Source organism: Chaetura pelagica, unplaced genomic scaffold (assembly GCF_000747805.2).
Source record: "Chaetura pelagica isolate M959 unplaced genomic scaffold, ChaPel_1.0 scaffold150, whole genome shotgun sequence".
NCBI lineage: Eukaryota > Metazoa > Chordata > Aves > Apodiformes > Apodidae > Chaetura > Chaetura pelagica.
In genome coordinates, this window is record NW_009952052.1 from 1,652,086 (window position 1) to 1,666,668 (window position 14,583).

Sequence of the window (14,583 nt, forward strand, 5' to 3'; positions counted from 1 at the left end):
CTGTGATGTTTCATGTGGCTTCAAAATCTAATCCTAATGTTCTCCAATATTTAAGTACCACTATCTTTCTGTAACAGTATAATCACAGTAAAACAGATAGGATCATATTTCATATCTTAGTGGTGATGCCTCAGAACACACCTGTCTTGTTCAGGTGTGCTGCAATAATGTTCTGCCAGGTCGTACTGACTAATCCATCAGTCTTCATTACTTTTGTGTATTCGACTTCAACTTGGCTTTACCGTATTCTTAGGTTTTTATAACTTCAGACTCTATAGGAACTTTGTGAGTACCTGTCTTTCATTAGTTGCTTCCCATCAGATTGAAGTTTGTTTTGTTCTGTTTTTGTCTCCAGGGAAGTAGCAGTCTGTTAGGTTAATCAAAATCATGGTTCTGTTTCTAATCTTTTTAAATTTCAGTACCTGAAGGGAAGTACCTTCACTGGTGAGGAGAGCCACAAGGATTTTTCAGAATGATCTACGTGTGGGAAAACTTTATGTGCTTACCATTCTGTGCACTCCCTAGAGCAGATGTATCTTGCCAGGGAAGGCATTGCTGTCAGAATGCAAATCATGACCTACCTCACTTTAAATTCTTTGTCAGAACACTTAAAATTATGATTACACAGGAGCCAAATGATACCACTTTCAGGATGCACATTCTCAAAGTAAATACTGCACAATCAGTATCACCAACCTGGCATCTTATATTTTATGCAAGTCCTTGGTAATTTTCCGGCTTTTAACAATTATTCCTCATCAGGGCCTGCCACTGGGACTTAGTAACCAGCATTGTGACTCATTAGTGCCAGTTAGAAATGCAGGAATTGTACATGTTGAAAACAGTGAGCTTCCCAAAGAATGAGCCTCCTGGGAGAGAACAAGATACAAGTTTCTTGTTTTGAAATTGTCTTCAGTCTCTCCTGCCCCCTCCAATGATGCTAAGAGAAATTATGCAGAATAGTTGCATTAGTAAAAAAAGACCTTCTTCAGTCTTTAAGAGAAATTGCTGTGAGGCTCCGTGTTCTTTACCATATTCTGATGATGGGACAAGAGCATTCATCCTATGCCGTGACTTTCCTTCTTTTTAGTAATTGGCCACCCAAAAATGCATTAAGCTTCTGTGACAATTATATCTGTGAAGACCTAAAATCATTTTCATAAATCTGGTTATTTGTAAATCAACAGTAGTCTGTATCACCACAAGAATGGGGCTTTTCTGAAAAGAGAAATGCTTTTTGTTTTCAGCTAACAGTATCAATTGACCTTCCAGCCATAGTCAGAGTTCCCTTACTTTTCAGAGAGATTATTTTCTAAAAGTTAAACTACAATACTTCTGGAAATCTATTTACTACCTCCTAGCAGTCTTTACAACTGTTGCTGTGATGCAAAGGCATAAAATACCAAGGATTGTCTGCATATTATGGTCACAAGCAGCATCTTCCATACACATGAAATTATCAGATGTGAGGAATGCTACCTCTCACAAAATCATTGCTGCCTCTCTCATCATGTTTTCCCCTAAATTGACTGATTATTTATTCAGCAGAAACTCTGACATAGTAAACAGTTGAGATAATCCTTAGAAAAATATACTGACTGGTTATTTATCTTATAGTGACCAACAATGCACAGTATTTCAGTGATTTTTGACCCCTAACTTCCTGTAATAGTTTTACAGATCCTTTAGCACAAAAATGGGAGAATTTTTCAGTAGATTCTTACTCTGAAAATGCAGAAAGCTGTTTTCTTGTTACAATGGATAACACCAGAATATTTCAGTTGTCATGTATGTACAATAACAGGACACATACAACAATTAACTATGATCTTATACAAAATTAAAATGTGCAATAGGAACTCTGACTAATCTCTGACATAGCCTCTCTGACTGATAAACAAGTTCCATTTTCTTCAGGAACAACCCTTTTCAAAACTAATGGAAATTCAGTTTCCTGTAGCATATATGCCAACTACATTTTCCCCACTGGCACAAAAGCTGTGGAGACTGGATGGTCTGTGATTATAAAAAGCTCTGAAGGAGGAAAGTTGCCTTTGTGCCCTGTCTCTATTAAATTACCTGCATTCAGACCAGATGACTTAACTGAATATGTTGTTATCTTAGTAATGTAGTCAAATGTTTCTTACAGCCATCTTGAATGGCTGTAGTTCATATTGTATGATGAAAATTTCAGCTTAAAGAGAGATCCTATGCCAATTTGCAAATTTACCCAAGTTTTAGTTCATAAGGTCTTTACTCAACCTTTTGTGTTCTGCCCTGATTTATTACAATACTTGGAAATCTTGAGGGCCTCATTTGTAGCAGAAGATATCTTAACATGTTTTATTTTTCTCAAGCACAAGTTTTTTTAATCTCTCCATCCTAAGCCTGCATTTGAGTAGGAAGTTCCTTCTTCATTGGTGAAATTCTTTGTGAATGGTGTGTGTATAAACTAACAATGCTGATAGAGCTAGGAAGATGGTCTTTTGGAGAATTTCCTCAATTTAACTTTCTGTACTCCTAAGTACAGAAAAAAATCTAGCTCTTCACTCACACTAGAAGCTGCCTCTACATCCAAACTTGTGCTTTGAGTCAGTGGAGTTTTAAAATGATGCAGGTGTTGCTCATACCAGAAAAGATTAGTAATAAAATTGATACAAATGTCACCTCTGCCTTCTCTGGCAAACCAATTCACTCCAAAAGAAGTTGTCATTTTTTTAAACCCAAGGGTTTACAAACTGACTCTGCTTATCCTCTGTGCCTGAAATAAGATATATGACATAATAGGAAATAATTGACTGTATAATCAAATAAAAATCTAAACCCTTTTTCACTACTACTGTTCTTTGAATACAGGTGCATTAAAAATAAACAAATTAAAACTACCTTCTGATTCATGTTTTTCTATATAGGGTTCTTCTGGACTGAAGGAAATACTGGATTTATTGGACAAGCATTATAATGAGGTATGGAGAACTGACATAGTGTCTGTAAGTGTGTGTTTATGGCTCAGAAATTGCCACAGTTTTCATCCCTGTGAACCACATCCCAAATTCATCCAAAAGGTAGATTCTCCCCTGTCCCGTTTCTCCACCCCTGCATAGGCTCAGTCTGCACTCCAGTCAGATACCTACTGTGTCATCTATCTTGCTTCTGTGTGACTTACTTTGCATCTTCTATTCACTTCTTTTTTCCTGGTGTAACTCCAAAAGGTGGACCACTTAGCTGTTACCATAAAGCACCAGCTCCCCATTTCTAACCCAAACTGCTGTAAACTGTGGTTGACGTTTCTTCTTTCTTCACCTACTCTCATGATCCTAGGAGTAGAGGAGAAAGACAAGGAGGCATAGTTTTAAAGATCTGCTACCAATCCACAAGAATTGTCATTATATTATTGTCTCACTTATAGAACAGCCTACAGCTACAAGGACTTCATAGAAAAAAAAAAAAAGTTTAAATCACATAGAACAGTGTTCCATGTATAAGTTCTTACCACAGATTTTTCAAATCATTGAAGCCTCATTAGTAGCTGTCATTGTGATAACAAGGTCATGCAAGGTTTCTTAATTGATGCCAAAGCGACCATGTAACTGATCTGAATAGAACATACATTCCATTCAAAGGCTACTGAAGCAGCATTACAGCAGTATTACAGGAGTATTTGCTTGAAACAGAGGTTACTGTGTGATTCATGCCTTAAGTCATACAGGTCAAACCTGGAAGACAGCCATCTCTTAATATGGAAATGTGTAACTATAACATATATATGATGAATTCCAGATATATTTTTAATGTAGCATACCCTGATGAGTTTTTTTGGGTTTTGTTTGTTGTTTGGTTTGTTTGGGTTTTTTAATAGGGATTCCAGAGTGATATTCAGTGATTTCTCTGATTTTTTTTTTATTTAATCCATTCCAAATCAGTGTATCACCTTAGAACATGCATTAGGAATTAAACATAGTTTTATATTCGGTCTTGGACAAGGACATTTTCGTACCTGGAGAACTTAGTTTCTGGTTTTGATCTGCCATTTCATATGTATGGGTTGAAGTTACCTAGATTTTGCTTTTATACCTTTTGTTTTCTTACCAGTTTATTTTTTCTACCAAAGACAGCTTTCAGTCATACCAACCCTATCAATATCATATTTATTGTAACTCAGTCCCCGCCTCTGGACTATTAATCTCTTTTACTCTGCTGGTCCCCTTAAGGTTAATTATGCAGGAGGAAATACAGTGGTGATCTTCAAGAATTGGCAAGCGTCTGTCTCCAAAGATTACATTTCTTATCACTGTTAAGGCTCTAAGAGTTCTTAAGGTGTCTTATATTTCATAATTAACAATATTCTGGAAAAAATGTAAACCAGCTGCTCTGTGTCTATACATTTATCATCTTTTAAATGTTGTACAGATTAACAACTGTCTTATTCCCTCAGCTGTCTAGTTTGAAGACTTTAATGACTGTCATGAGCTATTAACTGTGCAATGAGCAAATGCTGTTTGGGTTTAGATGAGAGAGGAGATAGCTTTCTGATTGAAGAAGCAGGTTTCTGTAGACTTTCTGTAACTACGTGTTCAAGTCTTCCTAGAGTCAATTTAAGCCTCCAACTGGTACAGCAAACACATTAGTTTCTATGCATTTTATGATGGTAATGATATACTTTCCATCAAGGGCAAGAAAAATATATCAAAGACTGACATCGTGTCTGTTTTGCCATTGACTGTTTATTTAGGGACCACTAACTTTCCTTTTCCCCCCACATTATTATATATTATGATGAGTGCTGATTTTGTTCAATGAGTCTTGGAGGTACCAAATAATCTTTAACATTCCAGTATGTAATTTGCAACATGCCTTAATTATTTTCATTTATAAGATGCTATTTCAGTGGTATTCTGAGGTTTCTGAGATTACTTACACTAGAGTAAACAGTGCTGTTGTTTTCCAACAATGAAATGCAAGTTCTGGAGTATCTCACAAGGTTTTCTTTCAGTTGTTTTTTTTAAAAGTATTTTCATTGTGACCACATTTTTGTTGCTATAGAGATTTTAGTTTGTTGGGGATTTTTGCCCTGAAGATACTGGTGTGGATTCTTTGCATTGGTGTTTCTAGGAAACATGAAAAATTGCTATCAAAAATATGGGGGATCAGTGAGAGAGATCTTAAGACCCGACATAATTAATATTTCCTTTGTTTCCCTGTAATTTCACTGTTTCATATGAGATTATTTGCATTTTGGCCAATGTCCGGATGATATAAATGAGTAGTTGCAATTGCACAATGTGTTTATATAATTTATTGCAACCAAGCTTTTTCTGGCTCAATATCAATCACCTTACCATGTAAGGTGGCTGGAATACAAGTCTTTAAAAGCATAATTTACTTGATCCATATATATAGTGAAACAGAACATATAAATACAATTGTATAAATACACTTGCTGATTGCAACAACAAATTGTGCTGAACAGCAAACCAAGATCAGCAGTCTTACTTCAGTGAAGGTGAGGGGAACCTGCTGAGGGTAAGTAGTAACATTGATCCTTAATGGGGTCAGAGACAGTGCTGGAACATTTCTTCCCTTGTTGCTCTTCCTTTGTGCTTCTTCTTGCATATATTATTAATCATATTAATATTTTTTATATTCCTTATTATATGTCTTTTACACTTGCAGCATAAATTAGAAACTTTGTATGTGTCCAATACATGCATTTTTTTTTTCTCTTTGTTATGCCAAGAAACTGGTTCTGCTCTGCTCTGTAGGTTGCATTCCTTCATTGACTGGTAAATGATGCCTTGTGATTTGTGTTTATACACTCTTGGGCCCCTGTTATCTTCCTTTGCCTGGCCTTTCAAGACCTCTACTTGTCATCTTTTTTACTTATCTGTTTTCTGTACATAGATATAAGGTCACTTCGGTCAAACTTGCCTCTAAACATCTTCAGAAAGGGAATGCAGAGAAGTTTAGTCTAAAAGGTTCAACATGTAAAAATAAAACGACAACAAAAAGCAATTGAAACTACATCACAATCTGCTTAGGAAATGTCTCAAAATCTTTATAATTCATAATAATTTTAGATTATTCTTGAATAATGTATTATTACTTTTCTAAGACTATTTTCTTCAGCATATTTTACTTACCTTTTGTTGTAAAGAGCAAATGACCTATAAATACGGAAAAAGCATAAAAGCAGTTATTTGGTCTAATATCCTTTTTTCCTCCATGTATGCAAAGAAATGCACAACTCAGATTTAATCATGACTCACAGTATACTCATAATAACAGACACCTAAATTGTTCTCAATCAAGCAGTAGTCAACTACTTCTCAGCAGTACTCTCATCCTCTTCTTCAGGTATCTGCCTCATGCTTTGGAGCTCATTTTGATAATTAGGGTGGTAACTGTGTTATGAACCCTACACACTGAAGAAGATCCTTTGGGACATTAACATTTATAGAATAAATATTGATTTTATTCAGATTATGTTCACTTACAAACTTCTGCAAATATTAACAGAGTCTAAATACCACTTCTGGTCATCAAGTTTTATCCCATTATAGAGATATGGAAACTGGATCATGGCAAGGAGAGCTGGCTTGCTCCGGCTTCCCAATCAGCCCAGTGGCAGATGTTCTAGGACTTGAATTCCTTGAGTCTCGTGTCATTTTTCAGGGTCATAGGTGTTGTTGTTTTTTCCATTGTCATTAAAAAAAACAAACCACATGTTGTCCTTAGATAGTCTGAGCCTGGCTTTGTTAAGAGAAAACTGTTAGCTTTCTATTTTATTGTATGTCTACCTTGTACAGAAGAGTAAATAGATGCAGTGCCATAATACGTGATCAGGTATCCAGCCTGAACGCCTGGTCCTTATATCTGCCTGTTTTCTTTGAGGAGCAGTGTAAGGAGCCTGTTGATCATATTCATTCCCTCTCCTTCTGTCTCACTAAAGTAGTAGACTTAAATTAGTTCTGTTTTACATATCCTGCTGCTCAAATGTAGAAAGCTTGTGGGTTTTGTCATATAAGTTATTTTTATTGTTCTGACACACTAGAGAAATCTACTGTAATAATGAGCACAAAAATATGTTTTTTACATTGAGTTAAGAAAAAAAAATCACATATTTGCATATCAATATTCAAGATAGACACTTCATTTTATGTTTTTGTTCATCTGCTTATCTGATTGGAGTATGAATGCGTGACAAAGGAACAAAGTTCCTGCAATACTTTACTTAGATGTGCTGCATAGGCATTTAGTATCCCTTTCTAGTAGCAAATTAGGACTTCTGAATTTACTTACTGTTAAATTACATGAAATTATTATGGTAAATAAATTATTACTGTAAATTAATGATGGCATGTTCTGTTCTCTGATCTTTGTGGGGAAATTTCTTCACAGAGTGATACAGAACTACTTGGATTACTTGGGACCCCTGGACCTAAAGGCCAGAAGGGAGACACTGTAAGTTTTTTGGATTAAATCTGGAGAAATTTTAAAGCTCCTATCTAACCTGTCTCTGCCACTCTTAACACAGTATCTTTTATTTGATTTATAATAATTATCTTTGAAGGTATAGATTGTCTATATGACTGGTTCTTTCATCTATGTGTCCAATACTCACCATGACATCCTTTAGGTGCAGCACATGAGCCTTTCTACTCTAATCTATGATAACCAGAAAGGGAAAATGCAGAAAGAATTATGTATTGTTTCTCTAATACTTTCTGAGAAGTCAAATGAGTTGCCCTCCTGGTTAGGGGGAAAAAAAATACAGTATTTTTACTAGTAAATCATGAACCTTTACATCAGATTCTCTGTAGCAAAGGGACTTGCTGTACCAAAAGTACTTATAGTCAGCCTATAAAAGTTATGTGAAGGTCAGACTCTGAATCCACAATATATGACAATAAATTGTTTATAGTCATCTGTGCTGTTTAAACAGTGGAATGAATTTTTGACAATTGGAAGCCTATTAAACTTGAAAGAAAATATACAAAAGCTCTGGGTATGTCAGAGGATTGACTGTTTTTTTCATTGAGAAACCTGCAGATTGCTAAATACAACAGTGATTTATCTTAATTTGGAGACTGTTAATTTGTCCACAGAACAAAGTATAGTTATAGGAGAGATAGAGTTTATTTGCATTTTTTAGAATATAAGAGATTTTAAATATAATTTATTTATTCAAAGGGTCAAAAAGGAGAGTTGGGAAGCACCGGTGCAAAAGGAGAAAAGGTAAATCCTTATTCTGTGCTTATGTGTGATACTAGAACATGACTGAGCATACTGATTATGAATCAAATCTTGAAAAACATACTCAGAATCAAGAAAGATGTAGGAAAAGCTGTCAGTCTCTGAGTGTACTTGTGAGAGTATTTATATATGTAAGTAAATTTCCCTCTTCCAACAGCTCACGAACTCTTTAACTTTAAACACATTCAGACTTCTATTGAATGCCAGTTTAAAATTATGTTTATATGAGCTAATGACCCATGATAGCCTCATAAATTAAATGCCATTCATACTTTTTCAACTTAGAAATGCAATATTCAATATTTATATGAATAATCTGGAATCTTAAAATTATAACATTCATAAATAATCTTCCTAGTTTAATATCTTTCAGTTTAGGCTTAAATTTTCCAGAAAGATTTAAGATGGGAGAATGTACTGGGTAATAGCTGTTTATTATGTTTTTCCAGAAACATGTGATGTACCCGGTTCCTCATCCACTGAATAACTGGCATTATACTATTCAGCTGTTAGGCTTCTAGTTGGTATCTTTTGTCATATACTTGGACATGAACAGATTTCAGACAAGCAGAAACTTTTTTACTCTATCCATATGAGAGATTCATGATTTTGTCTGTTACAAAGCAGTTGTGTTGGAGACGTCAGATTTGTAAACTGCTCAAATGCATCATCATTGTCTTTTTAGTCAGTGTTCCTGACCCTCCCTTGTGCTCCTGCTTGATGTTTTTCCCTTTGTAGTCATGTATTCTCATTAAATCAGTATCATCTCTCAAGTTAACTCATATGGTCCACATATTTGATATAGATTAGGAAAAACAACACCTCCAAAACTTTCTCAAGATCAGGCATATAAAAGCCAGGCATATAAACTATTTACCATTTGAAATAAATTTATGTTCACCTCTTCCCTATGTTTCCATAGGGAGAACCTTCTGAAAAAGGGGACAAGGGAGATCCAGTAAGTAAAGCTACATGTTGACCTGATGTAAAGAATTTCCATTTGATATGATTTTCATATTGTATTCATGCCGTAATTCTTTTGTTTGTACACTTCTATTAGATTCAGTGACTTTGTAGCTATGATAGCATGCTTAATTTCTCCTTCTTACATGAGCATCAAGTTCACACAGGTTATAAATAAAAAACAGAGATGCTCTGTTTTTAACCATTTCTGCAGTTGGGTACAGCCCATCAACTGCATTTAAAGGGCATGGGTTTTTTTTTTGTTCTCTGAAGGTTCTTTCTTCCTTTCAGTTATTTCACAGAATTATATGTGGTCTGAACTGTATTATTTTTATTGTTTTACCAGTTTTCAGTGTGGTTTTTAACATCTGGCAGTTTTCTTATAGCCATATTTTGTGTCTGTAATTTTTTGTTATTTTGGGGGATATTTTCAGAACACTAAGTTTTTGAGTCTGTTCACATGCATTGCTTATTTTTAATTAACTATTGTCCTCTTTTGTGACATTTGACAAAAGCTAGTTAAGTTGTTTAATATACAACTGAAGGTTGCTCAGTTACTTGTGATTAACATAGTGTAATAACCAAAATAAGGCATACTATAATAATATGTGGTTTTGGAGATGAATAGTATGTCACTAGTAGTGATTTAGTTGTGACAAAGAGGCTTTAGAATGGAGAAGCTCTTAATGAAATATCATGTTTTCAAGTGATTTTTCTTTAAAATGCTATGGAAACCAGCAAAGACAATTAGTTTCAAAGAGGAAAGCTTTTAAGTGTTTCCACAAGGAATCAGAAAATCTTTCATGCTTTCTCAGTATTTGTTCAGTTTGCAAACTATATTATAGTATTTTAAGATGGCAAATTAAACTCTTCTTTGATCCTAGTTAAAGTTTTAACTTCTTATGGTTGTACCTGCTGTTTTCAGGGAGAAATTGGAATGGAGGGATCAAAAGGAAATAAGGTATTTTTTTTTACTTTACACATTGCATACATCACTGGTGTACGTAGGTGGTACTGGGAGAGATAACAGTAAATTTGGATATTTTTTTTCTCATACCATATCAATAGGGTGAAACAGGAGACCCTGGACCACCTGGTCTTATGGGAAATCCAGGATTAAAGGTACGTGAAACGTATTATTGTGGTATTAGGAGCCATTACATTATACAATAGAATTCTGAATGTCATCAGCCCTTTAGCTAGTATGAATGAAAAGAAGGTGCAAATAATTTCTATCAAAAGTTTTTTGCATGGATCTTGGCTATTTGACTTTTAGTTCATAAAATTCTTGTTGATCTCTGTTTCACTCAGCAAGGAATATTCATGCAAAGCACAAGTGTTATTTGGTTACTCAAGAATATGAGCACCCATTTTGCAGGTATAAATCCCCTAACAACTGGGTGTATGCTCTTCGTCCATCTTTTATCCATCAATGAGAAAAAGAATAACCCTGCCAGTACATTACCAGTTCCTGTGTTTAATCCCATGAGACTGCATGTAATGTTAAAGTAGTCATTGCCTGGCTTTGAAGAAAGTAACTGAAGCACCATTTGTTCTTGTGTATCTTTCATGATACCCTGATTAAGAGAGAGAAAACAAACTCTCTACGTCTTACTCCATATAGAAGAAAACAATTAATGTCTGATGTTTTAATTTATTTATATATAAGAATGCTTTACACTGAGTTTAAAACAGGTTTATTGTCTTTTACCTCAAGTGTGTGCTATATATCATTTCACAGGGACTACAAGGACCTCCAGGACCTGTTGGACCCAGAGGACCACCAGGAGAAGTTGTATGTATTGTGTGATTTCACCAAGCTGTAAGAGTGGTGTGGGAACCATTTAGCCAGTGAAGCAGTACCACCAAAGTTACAGGTGCTCCTTCTCTGGGTGGCACTACAGCAACAAGCCACCAAAGCACAGTAGTATGGGATGCCTCAAGATAGAGTTCTGCTGTTTGCTTTTGTTCTTTTTGTCCTTATATTACAATCTGTACAAGTAATAAGGATGATAATATGAATTTGCACAGATGCTGAATGCTACAATAATCACTTATCTCATGAGAATAAGTTAAATTTGAAAGAATCTCTAGCAAAGTTTTAATAATGTTGTATTGTGAGCTGGAAAGAACTGTGTGTATGAGTGAAATGTGAAGAAACAGAAAATAACAGTATCCCAAGGATTTAAACACGTCCTTCCTTGTTTCTGTCTATGGTTTTAGAACCACAGAATCATAGAATTGTTAAGGTTGGAAGGGACCTTAAAGATCATCAGGTTCCAACCTGCCTGCTATGAGCAGAGAACCCTACCACTAGACCAGGCTGCACAAGCCTCATCCAGCCTGGCCTGAAAAACCTCCAGGGAGGGGGCTTCCACAACCTCCCAGGCAACCCATTCCAGTGCATTACCACTCTCATCTTGCTGATGTCTAACCTAAATCTCCCCTCTTTCAGTTTAAAACCATTACCCCTTGTCCTACCACTACCCTCTCTGGTGAAAACCCCCTTCCCAGCTTTCCTCGAGGCCCCTTCAGGTACTGGAAGGTGCTGTAAGGTCTCCCCGGAACCTTCTCTTTTCCAGGCTGAACAGCCCCAACTCTTTCAGCCTGTCTTCATAGCAGAGTTGCTCCAGGCCTTTGATCATCTTAGTGGCCCTTCTCTGCAGCTGCACCCACCAGCTCCCACAGGCCTCATGGATGAACCCCATCAGGTCCCACAGACTTGTGCACCTTCAGGTTCTTTAGACAGCCACAAACCAGTTGGGGGTGCTTCATTCTCCCAGTCCCTGCTTTCTGTTCAGAGCTGTTTTACTTCCTGTTAAAGGGGTAAAGATCAAGAAGTTTAACAGAATAAACAATCGTGTATTTTGTTAGCATTAGGTCAGATTTATGAGTAAAAGTCATATTCAGAGGAAGACATAATTCTGTTAAAACTAGGGACAATATTAACATCTTTAGCCAGAATAAAAGTATTGGTTGGAAAGTATTTAATAGAAATCCTTTGTTTAAATTATTGTTCAATAGATTAAATTACTGAAAATGTTCTGCAGAAACTAGAATGAAAGATTAGTCTTATGATTGTCAGTTCATTTTCCAATTTAATTGTGCAGTGGATTACTGACAGTCATAAAGTGTCTAAAGCCACTAAGGCAAATGATAGGTCTGTGTTTGTGTTTCCATGTGAGAATTTCAAAACCTGAACTGTGAACTCTCAAGCAGAAACCTGCTGCTTGTTAGATGCAACTGTAAGGACTGCTTCTCAATTTTGATAGTACCTGGCCTAAACAGCAGTGGCACATCCCAGGGTCTCCAGTTAATAGAGACATGAGATAGGCTCACCAGTTTGGAAGCTGATCACCTGTTTTGCTTCTGCACATAGACTATTTGGATGGCAAGAACTGAGGGGTGCAGTCACCCCAAAGAAAGGTTCCTGAAAGGAAAGAGATGTTGTCTCAAGGAAGAAGGGCAAGATCTGGGCTGGGGAAAAGGTCCTGGAAATGGGGGAAAGTTGTGGAGATCAGGAATATGCATAGAAAAAAATTTCTAGGACCTTGACCACTAACACCTGGGACTGGTAACTATGAACAGCTGCACAACACAAAACAAGAAAACTTGCTGCCCAATCATCTTGGACAAACAACAATCTCCCTGCTGGAGAGGGAAGTCAGAATTACGTTCATTGGAGCAATGCTAACAGGGGAACAAGTGCAATAATCAAGATGGATAAAAGCTCTTATCTCACTGGTTCTTGAATAAACCACAGTATCCAGATCCACTAGAGGCTCTTAGATGCTGTCTAAAGCAGGACACAGAAGATTTACTGAACCTCGAGATCATGGGCTGTTGAGGGAGGCCCTCCAGGATGAGTCAGGATGATGGGACACCTCACCAGAAATGCCTGTAACCTTTATGCCTGTGGGCGCAAAACTGGTGGCTCTAGATTGTCGAGATAGTGCGGCAGTTTCAGCAGAGATTTGATGTTCCCGTAGTTCTTACGTTTTGGGTTCCCCACACTCAGCTCTGCCAACTGGTTAGGGATTCTCAAGGTGATGGAAACCTCCTTCATGGGGGTTTTCATATGCCTTTAGTAAACCTTGTGCTGCTGGGTCTGCTGGCCTGTCAGGATCTATCAAACTGGCTGGAACTTCCCCTGAGATCCAGCATGCCTGTAACCCTTGTGCCTCTGGGCAGAAAGAGCTTGGGTGAAACTTCAATCCAGCCTGAATATCAAAGGAAACAAATTATTAGACAATGTTATATTACACTCAAAAGTTCTCTGGGCTTTTGGGTTGACACCTTAACATAGCAGAAGAGGTGACTGGCTGTCTCCCTTCCAAATTATGGCGCAATCCTTTTTTAGAGTTCCAGGCTACTATATTCTGCCTAATCCCCCATGTAAACTAAAATTAGGTTTTGGTACACAACAGGGTTGCTGTCACATAACAAGTAACACCTATCCCGTCTCTCTGGTTCTCCTCCCTCCCTTTATAAACTATATAAGGTTTTTTATGTCCTATTTTGGAGGTTTGAGAGGTTATGTCTAAGAAGAGATGGAGAGCTTGGCTTTAGCATATTAATTAAGCTATTCACCTGAAAAGACCTGGAATTTTGATCTTTGCTCTGTGATTTGTTTTGGTTTTTATCTTATTTCTTTGAAAAGAAGCATCTAGGAGCTGGTGTTGCTGTCTTGGGCCTTTCCACATTAGGTCTGAGACCACTTTGTGGAAGTGAACTCTGAATTTGAATAGACTTTTAAGAAATATACTTTGATAATATTAAAATACAGTTCTCAGTGGTGCACAAATGTCAGATTTTTTATTGTTGACCTGTTAAAAGTCTTGGGGATGTAAACAAAGTGACACCTGGAGTACAACGTTTTCAACTCCTGGCAGGGAAAAAAAAATCATATTAAAAGCTGTGGGTAGTCATTTTGTACTGTGTTACTTATTGACCATGTCTTTATACCTTACTTTCCTTCTCAGCTCAGGCACACATTTTACCTCTCTTCTGTAGCAATAGTTTGTAAGCCTTTTCTGCTGTGCTTCTTATATTAAGATTACAAATCACTGCATTTCTGTTTTGCTTGTGTCATCATCATCCTGCCTGAATTCATCATTGCTTCTTTTAAAAATGCTGCTCTGCTGGGTCTTTGATCAAGTGACAGATAAATGCAATATATATTATATGTAGATCCTAGATATAGATGAACCTGAAGACTCATATTTTTACATACAATTCTAGTATATATATAAAAAATTAAACTTATTCTAGACAACTGTATATAGCTGCAGGTTTGTTGGGTTTTTATCTTCTATAGATAAAACATCATGGATTGACAATTGTAATAAATCATAAATCATATTATGC

The 14,583-nt window shown here is 36.4% G+C and overlaps 1 protein-coding gene across 1 annotated transcript in view; it reads left to right on the forward strand.

The window, feature by feature from the left end:
- Nucleotides 1-14,583, forward strand: part of COL19A1 (collagen, type XIX, alpha 1) — a 207,236-nt gene that overhangs the window by 149,544 nt on the left and 43,109 nt on the right. Inside the window, exons 13-18 of the mRNA XM_010003471.1 lie at nucleotides 7,399-7,461; nucleotides 8,191-8,235; nucleotides 9,176-9,211; nucleotides 10,142-10,177; nucleotides 10,285-10,338; nucleotides 10,958-11,011. Of these exons, the coding sequence (XP_010001773.1) occupies nucleotides 7,399-7,461; nucleotides 8,191-8,235; nucleotides 9,176-9,211; nucleotides 10,142-10,177; nucleotides 10,285-10,338; nucleotides 10,958-11,011 (288 nt within the window). The remainder of the gene's footprint in view (nucleotides 1-7,398; nucleotides 7,462-8,190; nucleotides 8,236-9,175; nucleotides 9,212-10,141; nucleotides 10,178-10,284; nucleotides 10,339-10,957; nucleotides 11,012-14,583) is intronic.